This window comes from Scomber japonicus, chromosome 1 (assembly GCF_027409825.1).
Source record: "Scomber japonicus isolate fScoJap1 chromosome 1, fScoJap1.pri, whole genome shotgun sequence".
NCBI classification, from domain to species: domain Eukaryota; kingdom Metazoa; phylum Chordata; class Actinopteri; order Scombriformes; family Scombridae; genus Scomber; species Scomber japonicus.
The window spans coordinates 22,569,924-22,588,113 of NC_070578.1; the positions used below are offsets into that span (position 1 = coordinate 22,569,924).

The following is an 18,190-nucleotide window of genomic DNA, read 5'->3' on the forward strand; positions in this document are numbered from 1 at the left end:
TACACACAGACTACCGCCTGACGAGGATTTTGTATTTTATATTTTGTATTTTTTTAACACAAAAAACAATCTGGAAGTGGATTATCCCTCCGTCAAGATGTCTCGGGGCTCTATCGAGATCCCTTTACGGGACACTGACGAGGTAAAAGTCGTCTAATTTGTAAAGTTGACTTTATGTGAATGTGTGACTGTCTCAACCTCGCTGTGATGCTAATCGATGCTAACATTAGCTACATGGTCCGTAGCGAAATATCTCACAAAAATATTACGAATAAAACAGCTAGGGTCGATATTGCGTTTAAACCAGAAATATAAACGTCGGTGATGTTTGGAGCAACACATACATAAGAGAAGGTTACCAACATGTTTATAAGCCTCCAATACAATAGGCTTATATGTGTTTGTTTATTGACAAACATACAAACATTAACGCTACACATTTAAAAATGGTCCTGTATGTCGGATATGAAAGTCCACAGGTCCACTATGTGAAGCTACAACTTATTAAAATCTTTACTTTCTGCTGTATACATTTATGTAAAGAAGGTATCAATGTCACTGAAACATCTGGGTTTTCATTTATAGTCGTAATATTTCATTTATGTTCTTTTATGCCGAGGGGTTTTTCTCATTGATATAAAATTATAAACACCCATCGGTATAACAATACAATCCCAAAAGCTTCAAAATGAACAAACGCCTTCCTAACACTGTCATTTGAACAGGATAGCGTCCGTGCATTGTCCACAGCATTGTTTTTAAGTTAATGCTAAACTGGCAACTGAGTTTATAAAGTTTATGTTATGATGTAATGAATTCACTATGTAATAAATGGACAAATTGTTTAGCTGCATGCAAAAATCACATCAGGTGACTATTGAGTATTTCCTTAATGTCATCATGTGAATTGAACCCACAGTGTCTGAATACTACAAGACACAGGGTTCAACTATCACAGTGTAAACAACAAAGCAACTCCCGGTCATTCACAGTTTCTCAGAGGCTTCAGAGATGTCTTTAAATAGCTCGTTAAATATTCAGTTAACTGACTGATTTGAAAATGAAAAACATTTGGGAACCTGGAATCATCAAATGTCTGCTCATTTTTTTGAAAAATTACAGAAATTATTACTCTTTTCTAATGATCTGAACCACTTGATTAATTGACTATTCATTGCAGCTATAGATAATTGACTAAGGCATGGTGTGTAACAGTACATGTAGTCATATCACATTCATTCATAATTAAAACATGGAATATGATTTTTGTCAAACCTTGATGCATTATGACTTGATTGAATTGTTTCCTGCAGGTTATCGAGCTTGACTTTGACCAGTTGCCAGAGGGGGACGAGGTCATCAGTATCCTGAAGCAGGAACACACACAGCTGCATATATGGATCGCTTTGGCGGTAAGTTAGTACACACCACTAACATGAAGCACCACAAATTCTAGTTACATTTATTTTGTATTACTCTGTTGATTTAAAAAAAAAAAAAGAAATCAATCTGTCTGAAAGTCTTTGAAATGTCAGAAAATAGTAAACAAAACACTTTCATTGCACCTTCCTAGAACTCCAGACAAGTCTTCAAGTTGTTTGACTTTGTCTGGTAAACAATTTTCAGAAGGAAAAGCGGCAAATTCACAGATATGAGGAGCTGAAACCAGCAAATATATATTTTAATAGTTAGCAATTATTTTTCTGTTGTTCAGTAAATCAGTGAATTATTTCAGCGCTATATTTATTCATTTAAAGTAAATGGTTATATATATTTTTTATAAAATTAACCTAATCCTCAGAAGACAAGCTAGGGGTTTTTGTATCTGCTTAGTTGCTTAGTTATCTGCTAACATTGTCTTCTTTTGCTCAGTTGGAGTACTACAAGCAGGGCAAAACGGAGGATTTTGTCAAGCTTTTAGAGGCGGCTCGTATTGATGGAAACCTCGACTACAGAGACCATGAGAAGGACCAGATGACCTGTCTGGACACATTGGCCGCTTACTATGTCCAACAAGCCCGTAAAGAGAAGAACAAAGATGCCAAGAAAGAGCTCATCACACAGGCCACGCTGCTCTATACAATGGCAGACAAAATCATCATGTATGATCAGGTAAGAAACATGTCGGAGTGGGTCATGATGTGGGGAAAGCTGCTATGGTTACCGTATTTTAGGTAAATAAAACATCTCTTGTCTCAATCAGAACCATTTGCTGGGACGAGCCTGTTTCTGCCTCCTGGAAGGAGACAAGATGGACCAGGCAGATGCTCAGTTCCACTTTGTCCTCAACCAGTCCACCAATAACATCCCTGCCCTGCTTGGCAAGTTGAATTACAAAGAAAAAAGATTGTGAACACTGTGACAGATTTACTGAAATAATCACACCTTTATTATTTAACAGGTAAGGCTTGCATCTCCTTCAATAAAAAGGACTACAGAGGAGCTCTGGCATACTACAAAAAGGCTCTACGTACAAACCCTGGCTGTCCAGGTAAACACATTACTAATATTCTCCTGAAAAACAACAACTCTGTAATCCTGGTTACTACTACTACTGCTACTACTACTACTGTTACTTCTACTACTACTACTACTACTACTACTACTACTATCACTACTACTACTATCACTACTGTTACTACTGCTACTACTACTGCTATTACTGCTACTACTACCATCACTACTGCTACTACTGCTGCCGGTACTACTGCTACTACTACTGCTATTACTGCTACTACTACTACTACTACTACCATCACTACCATCACTACTGCTACTACTGCTGCTAGTACTACTGCTACTACTGTTGCTACTACTACTGCTGCTGGTACTACTACTGCTACTACTACCATCACTACACATGCCTTGTCCACCACAGAGTCCAGACCTTCACCCCATTGACAATCTTTAGGATGTGCTGGAGAAGGCTTTGTGCAGTGGTCCCACTCTCCCATCATCAATACAAGATCTTAGTGAAAAATTAATGCAACACTGGATGGAAATAAATCTTGTGACATTGCAGAAGCTTATTGAAACAATGCCATAGCAAATGAGAGTGTGTGACCTTTTTTTTTAGATGGTAACTTTTTTTTTGGCCAGGCAGTGTATATGCAGGCTGTGCCAACAATGATACACCAAATAGCATATATCTTTTAATAAATATATCTTGGCTTGTTGATCAGTCAGGTTTTGACCACTTATATTATTATGATGACACAACTCATACAAAGTCCTTTGCTTTACATATTATTCCTCACCTATCATCTGTCCTCTTCTTCTGTCTCTGACTAGCTGAGGTAAGGCTGGGCATGGGCCACTGTTTCGTCAAGCTCAACAAACTGGAGAAGGCTCGTTTGGCTTTTGGCCGAGCCCTTGAGCTGAATTCGAAGTGTGTGGGAGCTCTTGTCGGGTTGGCAGTTTTAGAGCTCAACAACAAGGAGGCAGATTCCATCAAGAACGGAGTCCAGCTCTTGTCACGGGCGTACACCATCGACCCCAGCAACCCCATGGTGCTCAACCACCTCGCCAACCACTTCTTCTTCAAAAAGGTAGCTGCTGGTCCAATTGTCTTCAAAATACTCACTTAGCTTGTGTCTGTTGACTATTATTCATACCTATGTGTTTTCTCTTCACTATCAGGACTACAGTAAAGTGCAGCACCTGGCCCTCCATGCTTTCCATAACACAGAAGTCGAGGCCATGCAGGCTGAGAGCTGCTACCAGTTAGCTCGCTCCTTTCACGTGCAGGTATGATCAGCTTCCTCTTTATTCACTGTGTTCATGGGCTTGATCCTAGTTATGAGCCAAAGTGTAGCCTCAGATCTTCAGGTAGGGCCCTTCTGGCTGTTCCTGAGTCCTGGCTCAAGACTAAAGGAGACAGGGCTATAACAGTCAGAGCTCAGTTTTGAAGCTTCCTGCCTGAAGGGATCTCATAAAACTTGTCTTCTGGAGAAAAAAAAAAAAAAAAGAGTTCAAAATGTAAGCTCAAACATTTATGCTCCCAATCCAACTCTGTTTTATGTGTTTCATTTCTTTATTTCTTTATTTTACTGTTTTTATTTTATTTTTAAAATGTATTTTGGGTATTTAATAAAATATTTTTCTCTGTACTTTTATATTGTGGTGTTTCTCCCTTGTAAAAACAATTTGTGACACTGTTTTAAAAGGTATGTCTCTGATATATCTGTTGTTTCTGTCCCTTCAGGAGGACTATGACCAGGCATTTCAGTATTACTATCAGGCCACTCAGTTTGCCTCGTCCACCTTTGTCTTGCCCTTCTTTGGTCTGGGACAGATGTATGTGTATCGAAGAGACAAGGAGAATGCAGCACAGTGCTTCGAGAAGGTTTTAAAAGCCTACCCCAACAACTACGAAACTATGAAAATTCTCGGGTCTCTCTATGCAACATCGGACGATCAGGAAAAGAGAGATATCGCCAAGGTACGTATCTTATGTAAACTGTTTTTTCACCGTTGTCAAGTGGTCTGATCTGAATGCTGTTAGAACTGATATTGTTTTTTGCTCCGTTAGGGTCATTTGAAGAAGGTAACCGAGCAGTACCCAGACGATGTGGAGGCATGGATCGAGCTGGCTCAGATCCTGGAGCAGACTGACATCCAAGGAGCACTGTCCGCCTACGGCACAGCCACCCGCATCCTGCAGGAGAAGGTGCAGGCTGATGTCCCCCCTGAGATCCTCAACAACCTGGGAGCTCTTCACTTCAGACTGGGCAACCTGGGAGAGGCTAAGGTAGCTACCAACAGACAGTAAAGCCTGCGTTAACTTGACTTTGAAATAGTTACATTCACAAGGAGGTATGAGGAATGTTAGTTGGAAATACTGTGCTGCAAAATCTTTTTTTAATTGGTAGTTTTATACATTTATACACATACACAAGTATGCAGAACACTGTAGATGTAGTGTGATGGAGACACTTGTGCTATTTCAAGGTTGAAACACACCTTTTCTCCTACAGAAATACTTTCTAGCATCTCTGGAACGAGCCAAAGCTGAGGGAGAGCATGACGAGCATTACTATAATGCCATCTCTGTCACTACCTCCTACAATCTGGCTCGGCTGTACGAGGCTATGTGTGAATTCCACGAAGCTGAGAAACTCTACAAAAACATCCTGAGAGAGCATCCAAACTATGTGGACTGTAAGCACGTGAAGAGTTGCTTCTAAATATCAGAAAGTTAAAAAAATGTGAAAGTGTGAGGAAAGTGGTTTGTATTCTATGAAAGACAGTTTGAATATTTTGCCCCACAGGTTATTTGCGTCTCGGAGCAATGGCGCGTGACAAAGGGAATTTCTACGAAGCTTCTGATTGGTTCAAAGAGGCCCTGCAGATTAACCAGGTACTCTGTCTTACATCACAGTTTTAATGTGTGATACCAACTGTCTTCAACATTATTTGATGTTCATTTTGTTCCGTTTGGTGCAGGATCACCCAGACGCCTGGTCGCTGATAGGGAACCTTCACTTGGCCAAACAAGAGTGGGGGCCAGGTCAGAAGAAGTTTGAGCGTATTCTGAAGCAGCCGTCCACACAGAACGACACCTACTCCATGCTGGCTCTGGGCAACGTGTGGCTTCAGACCCTGCACCAGCCCACCAGAGACCGGGAAAAGGTACAGACAGCTGTTTTTGGAATAACTGAAAAAATGACAGTGCAGTTGTAAATGTAGACCAAAAGAGCACTGTGAATGGCCTCGCTAAATAACTGAGATTTTTAGTGTGTGTGAAGGGAAATAGTAGATCCCCAAATGGAGTAACTGTGTTTTTGTTTTGACAGGAAAAGAGACACCAGGATCGAGCCCTGGCCATATACAAACAAGTCTTGAGAAATGACGCCAAGAACCTCTATGCTGCCAATGGCATTGGTCTGTTGAGCTTTATTCTATTCTTAAAGTTCAAGTATGTAACTCTGACACCAAGCGTTTAGAAATGGTACTGCAGCCCACGTTCAAAACACTGGAGAGAGCTATCACTCCTCGCCCCCTCCTATCAGAGTTGACGTTCACGCGGGTTGCCAGTTGTTCGACGTGATCCTACACGCACACGAGACGAGCGCAACATACACAATGCGGAGTGAGGACGCGACCCACAGTCAGACATCCCAACCTGCAGAAAGTCATTTCAGGGAGGTCCATTCCCCGGGGGGGGGGGGGGGGGGGGGGGGGGGGTTACACTAGATATCTGTCTGGGGACAGGGGCAGTGGGGTGCGATCAGTCTAATCAGCGGCAACACAGAGTTATAAGGACACTTTCACTCTCTAGTGCGCGCTCTTGCTCGTTCACTCCAGATTCCGGGAGAATACGTGTCATTTGCATCCGTCATGGAGACTCTATCAATATGCAGGAGACTCCCGGAACTTCTGGGAGAGTTGGGATGTCCGGCTAAGTTGACCGGCTAATGTGTATGTTATTATTACTCATTGTTGAACGTAACTGCTGTGAAACAATCAGAAAATAACGTGTTATAGATCAGATTTTCATCCACTCTACCTCACTCCACCACAGATAACAACATCGTCTTGTAGCCGCTCTCTGACGGAGCAACTCTGTCCTCCATTCAGTGTTTTGAACTTTTATAAATAACCGGGAGGTGGAATAAAGTAGTAGTATTCCCACATTGAACAGACTGTCTGAGAGCAAAGGAGAGTGTCACTGTCTCACACACACACACACACACACACACACACACACACACACACACACACACACAGTGTGAGTTAGCTGCTCCTCTCCTGTGTGACAGAGACAGCGGTGTAGAGTTGTCTGACTCTGTAAATTTTCATCTTTCAAAGGCATCTCCTATACATCCCCTTGTTTTGTTTCTCATATTGTCACAACGTATTTGAGAGTCATAACGTGTTTTTTTTGGTTTTGTAACATCAGACATTATCTGCAATGCTCCTAGCTGCAGCTCAGTGGCAACTGGCAACCTGGATGCTGAAACGCCACTGACTTGGTGATTGGTAGATAGGTGGTGGGTGGCGCATCAGGCCAAAACACAGAATGACAACATAAACATTACTTGTGGGCTGCAACTGAGCTTTTCAAATGTGAATATTCTGGCTGGACTACTACTGTCAGTCATATCAGTGTTTGAAATTAACATGATTCCTTAATGTCTAGTGACTTATCAGGGCCATTTTATGATTACTTGGAATATATTTCTTACATACGGCTACTTAAAAAAAACTTTATTCTATTCTTTATTGTGTTGGTCAAAAATAAATAAAATCATCCTACTGTATGTGTATACTGTATTAAACATGAATTTGTTGCGTCCAGGTGCCGTCCTAGCCCACAAGGGCTACTACAGAGAGGCTCGTGATGTGTTTGCGCAGGTGCGTGAGGCCACGGCAGACATTAGCGATGTCTGGCTAAATCTGGCTCACATCTACGTTGAGCAGAAGCAGTACATCAGTGCTGTGCAGATGGTAAGAGCCTTACGTTGTTGCATTTAAAAATGATTGTTTTTGGCCTTTTTTCCCCCTGATGTATTGTTTATCTGCTCCGCAGTACGAGAACTGCCTGAAGAAATTTTACAAATATCAGAACACTGAGGTCCTGCTGTACCTCGCAAGGGCACTCTTCAAATGTGGGAAACTCCAGGAGTGCAAGCAGATGCTGCTCAAGGTAAAATTAGTAAATAAAATCAGGCGTTCATTTCATTCTTCATTGCAAACGTCTATTAACTGTGAGGAGTTTGACTATGTCTTTCTGATGCATTTTCAATAAGGCGCGTCACGTGGCACCCAGCGACACAGTGTTGATGTTCAATGTGGCGCTGGTGCTGCAGCGGCTGGCCACTCTGGTACTGAAGGATGAAAAGAGCAATTTGAAGGCTGTGCTCAGTGCTGTCAAAGAGCTTGAACTGGCTCACAGGTACGTAGCAGCATTAGCTTTGAGTCATGCCTTCTGCCAATCTGACCCTCTGGGTGCCAAATCCTGCAATTTCATCTGTCTGACTTTCTCCTCCCCTGCTCAGGTATTTCAGCTACCTCAGCAAAGCTGGAGACAAGATGAGGTTTGACCTCGCTCTCGCTGCATCTGAAGCCAGGTCAGTCAATGTATCCTCATTACAATAAACAGACACACACACTCAGTATTCTTAGAATATTTTCTGCCCTCTAAAGAAAATAGTATAGTAGTTTAGAGAAACATAATTGTACTGATCATTTTTATTGAAGCTAACATCAAGTATCACAACCATATTATTCTGTACCTGAATGTATTTATTTAAGCTTTGCAGACAGGCCAGTTTTAAGGTCATTTAAATGTTTCACTTGACTCCGTTATTAATTTTCCACAATCAGCATATTGGCATAGAAAGCTGTTTTTACAGCGGACGTCAAAAGTTACTGATAGTTTGCCATACTTCATGTTGTGTGGGTTGTAATATCTTTTGGGTGTACGGATGTGTTGTTGTGGTATTACAGGCAGTGCTCTGACCTGCTGAGTCAGGCTCAGTACCATGTGGCACGTGCCAGAAAGCAGGATGAGGAGGAGAAGGAGCTTCGGGCCAAACAAGAACAGGAGAGGGACTTGCTGCGCCAGCAGATGTTAAAAGAACAGGTACTTATAGTCCTGCCAAACAAAATGTCATGGAAATGATTTTGGACTAATGATTAAGAGTCATGTTTTGCATTACGCTGAGTTTTAATTCTATTTTGTGCAACAATAACCTACTTCTCATTAGTCTGTTGGCTTGTCACCCTTACATCTCACCAGGAGGAGAAGCGAAGCAGAGAGGTTGAGGAACAGAAGAAGCTCCTGGAGCAGAGAGCGCTGTATGTGGAGAAGACCAAGAACCTGCTGACCTTCGCAGAGGGATCGAAAGAAATGGCCAAGGAAAAGAAGAAGGGAGGAGGTGGCGGTGGAGGACGTGTAAGTGTCAGCTTGGTCAACAGGGACATGACATTTCTGTGAATGCAGCAATGAATAACATAACTGTTTTTCTCCATCTAAAGCGTAAGAAAGGTGACATGGATGAGTTTGTCAATGATGACTCTGATGAGGATCTGCCATTGAAGAAGAAGAAGAAGAGGAGAAAGGGTGGCAGTGGGAGCGAGCAGGAGGAGACTGAGGATGGAGAGAAGAAGTCACGCAAGAAGAGGAGGAGGTGAATCTGCTGCTGCCATGAATGAAGCCAAATATAGCTTGCAAGACACTCAGAGTAAACACTTTCCTATGTTTCAGACCTACTAAGGGAGGAGAGGACAGCGATGATGAGGAAGGAGGATCACGACCCAAGAAGCAGCGTAGACCCAAAGAGCGCAAGAAGATTGAAAAGGTCTTTCTTGGACTTTTGCTCTTCTGTTTTCATGTCATGATTAATGTTTTTTGAAGTGCTTTAAACAAGTTTTTTGTGAACTGTCATTTCTCTAAATTCAACAACAATCTCTATCGTTTTTAGGCCCAGCCTGAGCGTATGCCACCTTCTCTCAAAGGAAAGATCAAGTCTAAGGCTATCATCTCCTCTTCTGAGTCCTCTTCAGATGAGGATGGCCTGAAAATAGCTGAAGACAGGTAAATGCATCTTCGTTAAAGTGACAGAAGTGCTTTAAATGTCAGTAAATCAACAGAAAAATAATATGTGATTCCCCCCTGTTAGAAACCAAAGAGACAGTGGTTCAGGGTCTGACGATGAGGGTGGCCACACGAAGCGCATTGCATCCGACAGTGACTCTGACACAGGTAGGAACCGCTCTGGCAGTGAGGCGGGCAGCCCTCAGCAGCGCTCTGCAGGCTCAGACGACGACTCTGGCAGCGACCATCGAGTGAAGAAGAGAAGGGTACAGCGGCAGTCTGACTCGGAGCAGTCAGACAACGAGAGCAAGAGGAGTCGGTCAGGATCGGAAGATGAGTCCCGACCCGGCTCACCCGTGGCAGCATCAGACCGGGGATCTGAAGCGGGATCAGACAACAACAACAACCGCTCCAACAACGCATCAGAACAAGAGGGCTCCAACAATGAGGATGACAGCGATTAAATCTCCAGTTCTCCCAAACAGACTCTCTCATTTAATGTTGAGAAAACACTCGACACTTCTGCATTTTAATTTTGTATTACAAGCAGGGATTTTTGTCCGTAGCATAGAAAAGTGTTTTTTTTTTTTTAGCACAGCGTTACGTTGTATTAACAGAGATGTCTTTTCACAAATGCTGTGCTTTGTTAAATTTGTTTTGTTAAAGACGAATCAAAAGTTTTGAATTGAACTAAAATGTGTAAACATCTATTTTCTGTGTCAGATGGAGAGATGAGACACTGACCCTAAAATGGGAAGATGCTTCAACAAGATGAAAAAATAAAAAGAATTGTGTAAAATGTGGGTTTGTTACTTTATGCACCTGTTTCATACCATCTCTGACAAAATACAGTGAAACTAGGTTTATCAACATAAAAAAAATTACTAACTTATATCTACATAATTAGTGTTCAAACCCTGAAGAGAACTGTAATGAGACAGGGTTCCCAGGATCCCTGTAATTTAATAACCTTAACTTCAGTATACAACTAAACATTCAATCTTTCTATATATATCAAATAGTTACCAACATACTTTTGAATACAGCTGACATGCTGCAGTGCACATGTAGCATCAACCTCTGTACATGCTGGTTGGCAGTGATTTTTGTTCAAAATGTCCCATAGTTTTAATTTTCTATACCTGATAGTAACCAAGCAGTCTGTTGCCTTTACTCAAGACAACCTAAGCACAATTACCTACTGTGTAGTCAGTGAGATTATTTCATGCTGGCCACCTTCTGAAATGTGCAGCTTTTACCACTGAAGAGCAAATTAAGCACTCCAATTTCCAGAGACTGAGCCAGTTTGGTCAAGTTTTGGAGAACTTGGCAAATGGCACATGTAATTCCTGACTGTCATTTGTCATGAATTAACATTTTCAAAATAGCAAAACCTACAAAAAAAAAAAAAAAGGAAAAATAATATTTACTGGAGACCACAAAATGAACTGTTGTTTTAACTTTATTCAAGGTTGATCTGTAGCTGTACACTCAACTTCTTGCACTTACATTACAGTGACACTCCAAAAGAACGCGTAGGTGTACACATACAGTACATTCTCTGTAATTTCACGAAGATAAAAAGACAATTTAAAAACTTGACAAATATGGCTGAAATACGACCGATTTCCACACATGGTGAACTGTAGCACAGGAAACTAAGCTTTGGCTGTCTCAATGTGTTAAAACCGAGACATTCAAGTATAGTCTGAGATACATTAGAGGTATATCCATATGAACTGATAAATTAAAAAAAGGCCACACAGATTCATTCCACAGCACAAAAGTTTCATACACAAAAAACGCTCTTGATTCATTCAACTAAATGTGGGAAACTGAAATCACACTGTGCAAATAAGACAGGCCATTACTGTTACCGATATCGTCAAATCCAGACGAATTTTCAGACAGAATGGTCTGCTTTTAAGCACAAGAAACCATTATAATTATAGCAGCCAACAACTGCAACTTAGGATTGTTTTAACAAATCAAAAAGTGTATCTTACTATTGCAACGACTCATGATGTTGAGCAAAGTGCATCTAAAAACTGATTAACAAATTCAGATAAAACAATGAGGAAAGCCTCTTTGCAATATGTTAGAGCCTTTTCTCTTTTGTAAACAGTTTTTAAAGGTAATAGTTATGGCAGCACTTGGTGACTCCTACCAGATGTAAAAAGGTGATAAAATGGGTCAGGTGTGGTGCTGGTGTAGTTTCCAGCAAAAATACTACCTGCTGTCATTGACAACATTAACCCAAGTAGATTGAAATGTATAAAACATCTGCAGTAGGACATCAGATTCAATCAAAGAGTAGGAAGAAAAGCATAAATAAAATAAGATGGTGATGCTGGCTAAATATGGTAAAAGATTTCATAGTGGAATGAATTGTAACAGCGGTCGGGGAAACATTTATGTCAACAAGAGAGGGGGAGGGAGTTGGGCTCAAACAAGAAAGAGCACAGAGACAAAAATTACAAAGTAAAAAATATCATTCATTGCATCCTGACAACACATGGCTTTGGCCTGTTTCCTCAGTAATCTTCCTCCTCTGACTCCTCCTCCTCTGCAGTCTCCAGCCAGGTCAGCCACTGGTTCACCTACGCAGCAAAAACACCATTAGGATAGGCCATTTATTGTCAACTGATCAACCAAAAATACATAGATGGGCTTCAAATGTTCATATCAGGTGCAGAGCTGCACAATAAAAATGATCACAACCATTTATGCAGGCATACCTGAAATAATGCTTTTCCTTTTCCCGGATACTCTTGGTTGACATCTTCTTTCCATGAAAGGAAGGCTTCTTCTTCAATTATTTCCATGTCGTAAAAGTGGACAAAGTAGCGCAACAACATGCCTGGAAGAGGAGAGCAATGTTAAACTTCTGTACCAGAGTTCACCAACTTTTTCAGGCTAATAAACTTTGATGCTAGTCTGACCTACAACTTGTGTGGGCGTACCTTTGGGGAACTGTTCTGAATCGCAGTGGACCTGCAGGGCATACAGGGCGCTGACTTGCAGGTCAATGTGATCATGTAGAAATTTCTGCATTACTGGTTTGAAAGAAAGCAGCTGCTGCTTCTCCTCGTCCAGCTGATCTTTGCTGGGTGCTGCAAGCTGCTCGTCATCATCAGTAGGGTTGATCTCATAAGCAATGTACTGCAAAAAGCTGGCAGAAAAGAACAAAGGAAATCATAATCCTGTTAAATATAACATTTGGTTTGGGAAAAGAGTAACCAACAAGTCAATGACAGATAAATGTGTTTAACACTGTTCCACTGCTGTACCTGGTCATGAGGATGTTGATGAAACCTTTGTCTGTGTGGAGTTTGGGAGAGATGTTGTCCTTGATCCACTTGTAGATGGACTGTGGGGATGGATCTACTTTGATCTGCTTCAGAAGTTCTTTCTCCAGTTTCATCAGCGGGAACAAAAAGCTGAGACCTTTGCCCTCAAGGATCTCCAGCATCCTGTCCTTGTTTTGGTCAATTTCTACAGGAGGAAAGAAAAGAGACCTGGTCAATGGTAAGCAAAGGAAACAGACACTTTGAAAACTAAATCAATTAAGAGCTTTGTACACATCTAACAACAGTGTGTATAATTATGTGGACAGAGTGGGTTCAGACATACCAGGTAGCATCTTCTGCATGTTGACCTTGCTCAGCTGAAACAGGTCAGACAGCCACTCACGATCCTTCAGTTTGACCATCTGCTGCAGGCAGAGCAGGAACAGTGGGAAATGGGCGCCGTTCTCCAGATGATGGGCCAAATCTGCAACACTGACCAGGTCAGCGATGATAGCCCGCGCTGCAAACTGTGCCAGGTAAGACTTCACCAGTGGGACTTCTTCTTCTATCTTGGGACACTGGTCCAGAACACTCAGAAAAGCCTGTTAGACAAAGAGAACTTGAGATAAGAATGTGGCAGACCTTCAGAACAGGAATACAGACCCTCTTTAATGTGCTTTTGCCAAGTACAAGTCACTAACACCATACAACACTGCATATTCTCTTTCTGCATGTTGACTTTAAACCAGTACACGGTTTAACTACTGACCTGCAGTAGGTTTTCACCAGTGACAAGGCCCTCAGTGCAGAGTGCATGGATCAGGGTGCTTGTATGTTCCTTATCCTCATCGGAGCGATCAAGAGAATAGACCACGATCTTGCTCATCATCTCAGACAAGAAGTGTTTTGGTGGCCTCATCTCCCTCATAGTAGTCACTGCCTCATCGATGTTCTTGCTGTTCAGGTAGTCTGCTGCCAACGTTTCCTAAAATACAAAATTTGTCAAATATTTAGTATTAAGTTGGACAATGTACATTACATCTTGCAAAGGTGAAAAGTCTGAGGAACTTACTGTCATCTTGTGTAACTCTTCCTTTGTAGGAGGTGCTTTTTTAGTGGACTTGGCAGGTTTTTCCTGGATTGGTGGAGGGTTGGTTTTCAGGCCAAGCTGTGGAGACTAAACACAAATATCCAAATGAGTGCATGTTCCCTGGAACCAAAATATTAAGTCCTTGTGTTTCATTTCAATGTAAGAATCGTACCTGTCCCAGTAAGGAACCTTGGGCACTTGAAGGAATCATGGTCATCTGTGGCTGCAGCTTCGGCACTTGTTTTTTATTCAAGATGAAAGACTGTGCTGGCCTCAGACTGATCTAAAAGGGAGAAAACAGAAAGTTGACACTGTTACCAAAGTAGTTAAATTACTACTACACTGTTCTAGATTTTTAAAAAAAGAGTAAAAAGAGAACATTTTTATTAAAACTGAAGGGAAAAAAACTAACATTTCAAGTAAAAGCATGACATTTTGGGAAATGCACTTGTTTGCTTTCTTGCCAAAGTAGTGGAAATTGATACAACTCACATCAGTTTGAATATGAAGATATAATCAGGACACCTTTAGACTAGCTTAACAAAGACTGAGAATAGGGGCTAACAGCTGGTCCAGCACATACAAGCAAGATATGAGGAAAACAAATATTTCCCAAAAAAGCATTCCTTTAGAGACTGAGCTACTCCCCACATAAAACAAACATGGTATTTGCTCATCTGTGTAAGTGGTTGTACCTCATCAGCATTGAGCTTCCCTTTCTTGCTGAAGCGTGGAGCCATGTCCTTAGACTGCATCTGCACTGTGATATTCTGTTTGTGGTTGAAAACTGGTGAATTCTGCCCCTTTGAACAAGATTTCACAAAATGAATGTTAGTGATGACACAATGGAAATGCCTACATTCACCATGCAAAGAAATATCCCAACCTAGAACAATATGGCATGTACCTGATTTGGTTTTATGAAAGGCTTGTTTGCCACTTCAAACTGAGGTTGATGTGAACCGTTGCCATTTCCAATATGGCCATTGTAGAGTGGGTTTGTGCGGTGACGTCCCATGGTAGGGGAATAGTGGTCCTGAATAACTCCTGGACCTGTTCCAATACCACTCCCTGTTCAGAACAAGACAAGCAACATTAGAGAATTGAAAGAGAAGGTCAATCCCTACAAATACGGCAAGGGCATGATGTTTAAGCACATATCCATGGGAGTAAAACATTTTTTTTTTAAGTCACATACCAGGCATTTGTCCAAACATATCAGCCAGCCCACCAAGAGTTTCCTTGTCAAACTTGATCATCCTTGCTGGCAGAAAGGAGTTTTCCATGAACAAGTCAGTCCTCATTCCATCGTTTTGTGGAATAAAAACACCTAAATCCTGCAGAGCACAGTTAAAACAGAGTCAGAATACAGGGATAGAGGTATTCAAAAGCAGGTAAACCAGTATAATAAAGTTGAGCAGTTCAGTAAGTACTTTGATCTTTAGTTTTTAAAAGATACTAACCTTAACAGCATCCTGACGAATTTGGTTGATCGTCTTTGGTCCGTTGTCAATATAAGCTTTGCGAGGGATCCAGTTGTTCTCTCTCAGCTCCACTGTGTTCTGAAGCAAGAAACGAATCCTTGCTGGCAGTTCCTTGTTGTTCGTTAAGGACCGCATGCGGCTGAAGTACTGATCCATCAAAGACTGGAAGAGGAAAAATGTGTTATTTAAGGAAACAAATAGGATTTTAAAACAATACCATAATTCTGGTATTTCCCCCCTCCCACTTACCCTAGCCTTTTCATGGTCAAGTTTAGGTCCCACTGTTTTCATTATCTGACAGAGGCATTCCAGATCTTCACCCATATCCTTGAGTTGGACTCTCTTCTTCTTCTCCAAAAGCTGAAAAATAAATAAACATGTAGTACAATCTATTTGGGGAAATGTGACTGTCAGGGTGCTTCCACACTGACAGGTTAACTGATTGCTGATTTACAAAACTTACTGTTTTGATGCACTTATGGAGGATAGATTCATGGATAAGGTGGAGTTTGCCAAGTTCCCCAATGAATTTAATGTTGCCCAACATCTTGATCTTTGCAACAGCACGCTGCTCCTCCTCCTCAGAGGTGAGTGGGTTGTCATTTTTGTCAAAGACTATAAAAAAACAGCATTGAAAATGAGGAATGATTCATGCAATAAATGACGGCAAATTAAATGTATTATGAAACCAACCACTTGCACTTACTTTCAACATTTTTGGCGCGGTTCTCAAACTCATCTTGAAGCTTAGAAATCAGAAGGCGTCTGAAGGTCTGTAAAAACAGGAGAATTAATTCAAACAGGAGGACAGAAAATACCAGACCGTCAACAAAGTAGTAAATAACTTATTCCAGCACAAATCCCATTTTAAAAATAACTAACTGTGTTTTGCTTTTGTGTTGCTGGATTTTCTGTTCCTGGTTCTTCAAAATTTGGTGCGTCCTCTGACAAGCGTAGACATAGTTGAGCGTACAACTGACTGTACTTGGACTCTTCAAGGGCTTTGTCAACAATCTAAACAGAAAGAAAAACAAATTCAGTGCCTGCTACAACGTATTACATGAATAATTCATGAGTAGAATTTATTTATCAATTCTTACCAATAAGATGGTTCCTTTTAAGACAAGTTTCGATTCTACACCCACATTGAGGAGCTCCAGGCATAGTTTGTCAAACTTTTCAGGAGTCAGCTTATTCAGTATGCTGAGGAAGGACAAGAGGTTAATACATCTAGTTTTTCAAAGACAATACACCAACATCAATGTTAATCTACCACAGATTAATTATGGATATTCAGGTCCTATCTTTTAATCTGACAAATATTGTGCAACAAGTTGTGGATAAGTGTCTGAAGTAAATATGGATTCAAATGGACACTTACCCTCTCACTTTCCTGAAGGTTGCGTCATTTTGCCCTTTGTCAATGGAGGAGTTGGCATCTCGTCTAGTGCTTCGAGAAGGTACCCATCTCTGAACGCTAGAACCTGGGGTTTTCCCCAGGAACTCGCTGCAATTGACAAAAAACACAGCCAATGTTATAACACAAGTATTTACAAGGAAAACAAGATCTTAAATCACAGGTGGCAAATCCCTGATCCTAGTTGAGTTAGCAAGGTCCTGTTACACTTAACAGAAATGTCATTAAAATAAGATTTGATTTAAAAACCAATTTTAAATTGCTTGTTTTTTTTCAAGCATTATTTTGGATATTTCCAGTATGTGACACCACTCGAGGTAATCATAGTTTTAAGATGACCTGTTTTAGACTCCATGGTAATCAGCTCTTTGGTTATAATGGATTATTAGCAGATTACATGCTGCATATATGTTTGACCAGTAAGGTATGCTGACAGGTGACTGTGAGGTAGTAACTGCAAATATGTTGCTCCTTATACTCAAAGATAGACAACTGCTAACACATGACATGTTTTGGTATGTTTAAGTCATTCGAGAAAAGCAAGTGGGATGAAAATATCCAATTTTCTTAAATGCTGCCAGCTTTTGTATCAAATGGACAATGGCAACACTTAATCAACCTAGCCACAGCCAAAGTGATAAATCAAGAAGCTCAAACTCTACGACCTGGAAACCACCATCCTAAACTTGTATCACAATACTGTTCAGAGGCTGAAGAGGCCTTTAATCATAGACGCCTCTTTTCCCTGCATGTGTTGATACAAAAAGGACTATAGAGAGAGTGTGGCTTAAGGCCAGTGCAGAGATGTAATGAATGTCTAAAGGAATATATGTGACTATATGTTTCAAAGTGAAAGGAAAATTAAGAAAAAATAAATAAAAGAAAAAAAAATCACCTGTTGCCGACAGTCTTGGGATAGTGCTGAGGTGCACCCCCACCTCCTCCCCCCACACTGTGATAAAAAAGAAAGGAAATGTTGTAATTTAATGTGAGGAAATGTGAAAGCTAATTCCTGAGTGTGAGCCATTTGGCAGAGTGTAAGTAGGTCAAGTGTAACAAGCAAATGTTTCATACCTGAAACGAGAAGGACCCCCTGGTGCAACGACACTCTCCACTTTGGCGGCTTGACAAAGAATACTTGAAAAGAATAATGTTCTGGAAATGAGGCGGGAAAAAACGACCTGGAAGTAGAGACACATTTATATTCATCAGTAACAAATTAGCTGACTGCTAATGACTGAAATGCAAACACACAGATTTATTTGGAAACATCAAAATTAAAAAAGGTAACAATATGCACAAAAGTAGTGCTTATTTTATAGTAGATTCTACAACACTGTTAAATGACAGATTTCATTTTGCAAGTAT

The 18,190-nt window shown here is 40.9% G+C and overlaps 2 protein-coding genes across 2 annotated transcripts; one reads left to right on the forward strand and one right to left on the reverse strand.

The window, feature by feature from the left end:
* The first annotated feature begins 4 nt into the window (after positions 1-4).
* ctr9 (CTR9 homolog, Paf1/RNA polymerase II complex component) lies at positions 5-10,334 on the forward strand. Its single transcript, XM_053324247.1, has 23 exons — positions 5-142; positions 1,314-1,412; positions 1,873-2,112; positions 2,204-2,321; positions 2,402-2,491; positions 3,292-3,548; positions 3,640-3,747; positions 4,205-4,441; positions 4,532-4,750; positions 4,977-5,160; positions 5,271-5,359; positions 5,446-5,631; positions 5,796-5,883; positions 7,301-7,449; positions 7,532-7,648; positions 7,752-7,897; positions 8,001-8,072; positions 8,452-8,587; positions 8,744-8,899; positions 8,983-9,134; positions 9,212-9,305; positions 9,429-9,541; positions 9,627-10,334. The coding sequence occupies exons 1-23, from the start codon at positions 98-100 to the stop codon at positions 10,003-10,005; spliced, it is 3,474 nt and encodes a 1,157-aa protein (XP_053180222.1). The 5' UTR covers positions 5-97; the 3' UTR covers positions 10,006-10,334.
* Positions 10,335-10,985: 651 nt separating this feature from the next.
* On the reverse strand, positions 10,986-17,985 carry eif4g2a (eukaryotic translation initiation factor 4, gamma 2a). Its single transcript, XM_053317304.1, has 19 exons — positions 17,897-17,985; positions 16,787-16,912; positions 16,506-16,608; positions 16,288-16,419; positions 16,112-16,178; positions 15,869-16,020; positions 15,655-15,765; positions 15,385-15,567; positions 15,120-15,258; positions 14,829-14,992; positions 14,617-14,724; positions 14,094-14,204; positions 13,904-14,008; positions 13,601-13,816; positions 13,175-13,433; positions 12,832-13,036; positions 12,505-12,713; positions 12,280-12,401; positions 10,986-12,141 (listed from the first exon to the last, which is right to left on the reverse strand). The coding sequence occupies exons 6-19, from the start codon at positions 15,950-15,952 to the stop codon at positions 12,076-12,078; spliced, it is 2,082 nt and encodes a 693-aa protein (XP_053173279.1). The 5' UTR covers positions 15,953-16,020; positions 16,112-16,178; positions 16,288-16,419; positions 16,506-16,608; positions 16,787-16,912; positions 17,897-17,985; the 3' UTR covers positions 10,986-12,075.
* Positions 17,986-18,190: the final 205 nt, after the last annotated feature.

Bases quoted from the DNA above. Each gene is read 5' to 3' on its own strand.
- eif4g2a (XM_053317304.1), bottom strand. From the start codon at position 15,952: ATGTTGGGCAACATTAAATTCATTGGGGAACTTGGCAAACTCCACCTT. The intron at 14,725-14,828 runs GTACATGCCATA...TCTTGTTCAAAG, and splicing joins CTTTCATAAAACCAAATCAG to GGGCAGAATTCACCAGTTTT. The intron at 14,009-14,093 runs GTACGATTCTTA...ATTTGTGTTTAG, and splicing joins AAGGTTCCTTACTGGGACAG to TCTCCACAGCTTGGCCTGAA.
- ctr9 (XM_053324247.1), top strand. From the start codon at position 98: ATGTCTCGGGGCTCTATCGAGATCCCTTTACGGGACACTGACGAG. The intron at 2,113-2,203 runs GTAAGAAACATG...TGTCTCAATCAG, and splicing joins AAATCATCATGTATGATCAG to AACCATTTGCTGGGACGAGC. The intron at 2,322-2,401 runs GCAAGTTGAATT...ATTATTTAACAG, and splicing joins TAACATCCCTGCCCTGCTTG to GTAAGGCTTGCATCTCCTTC.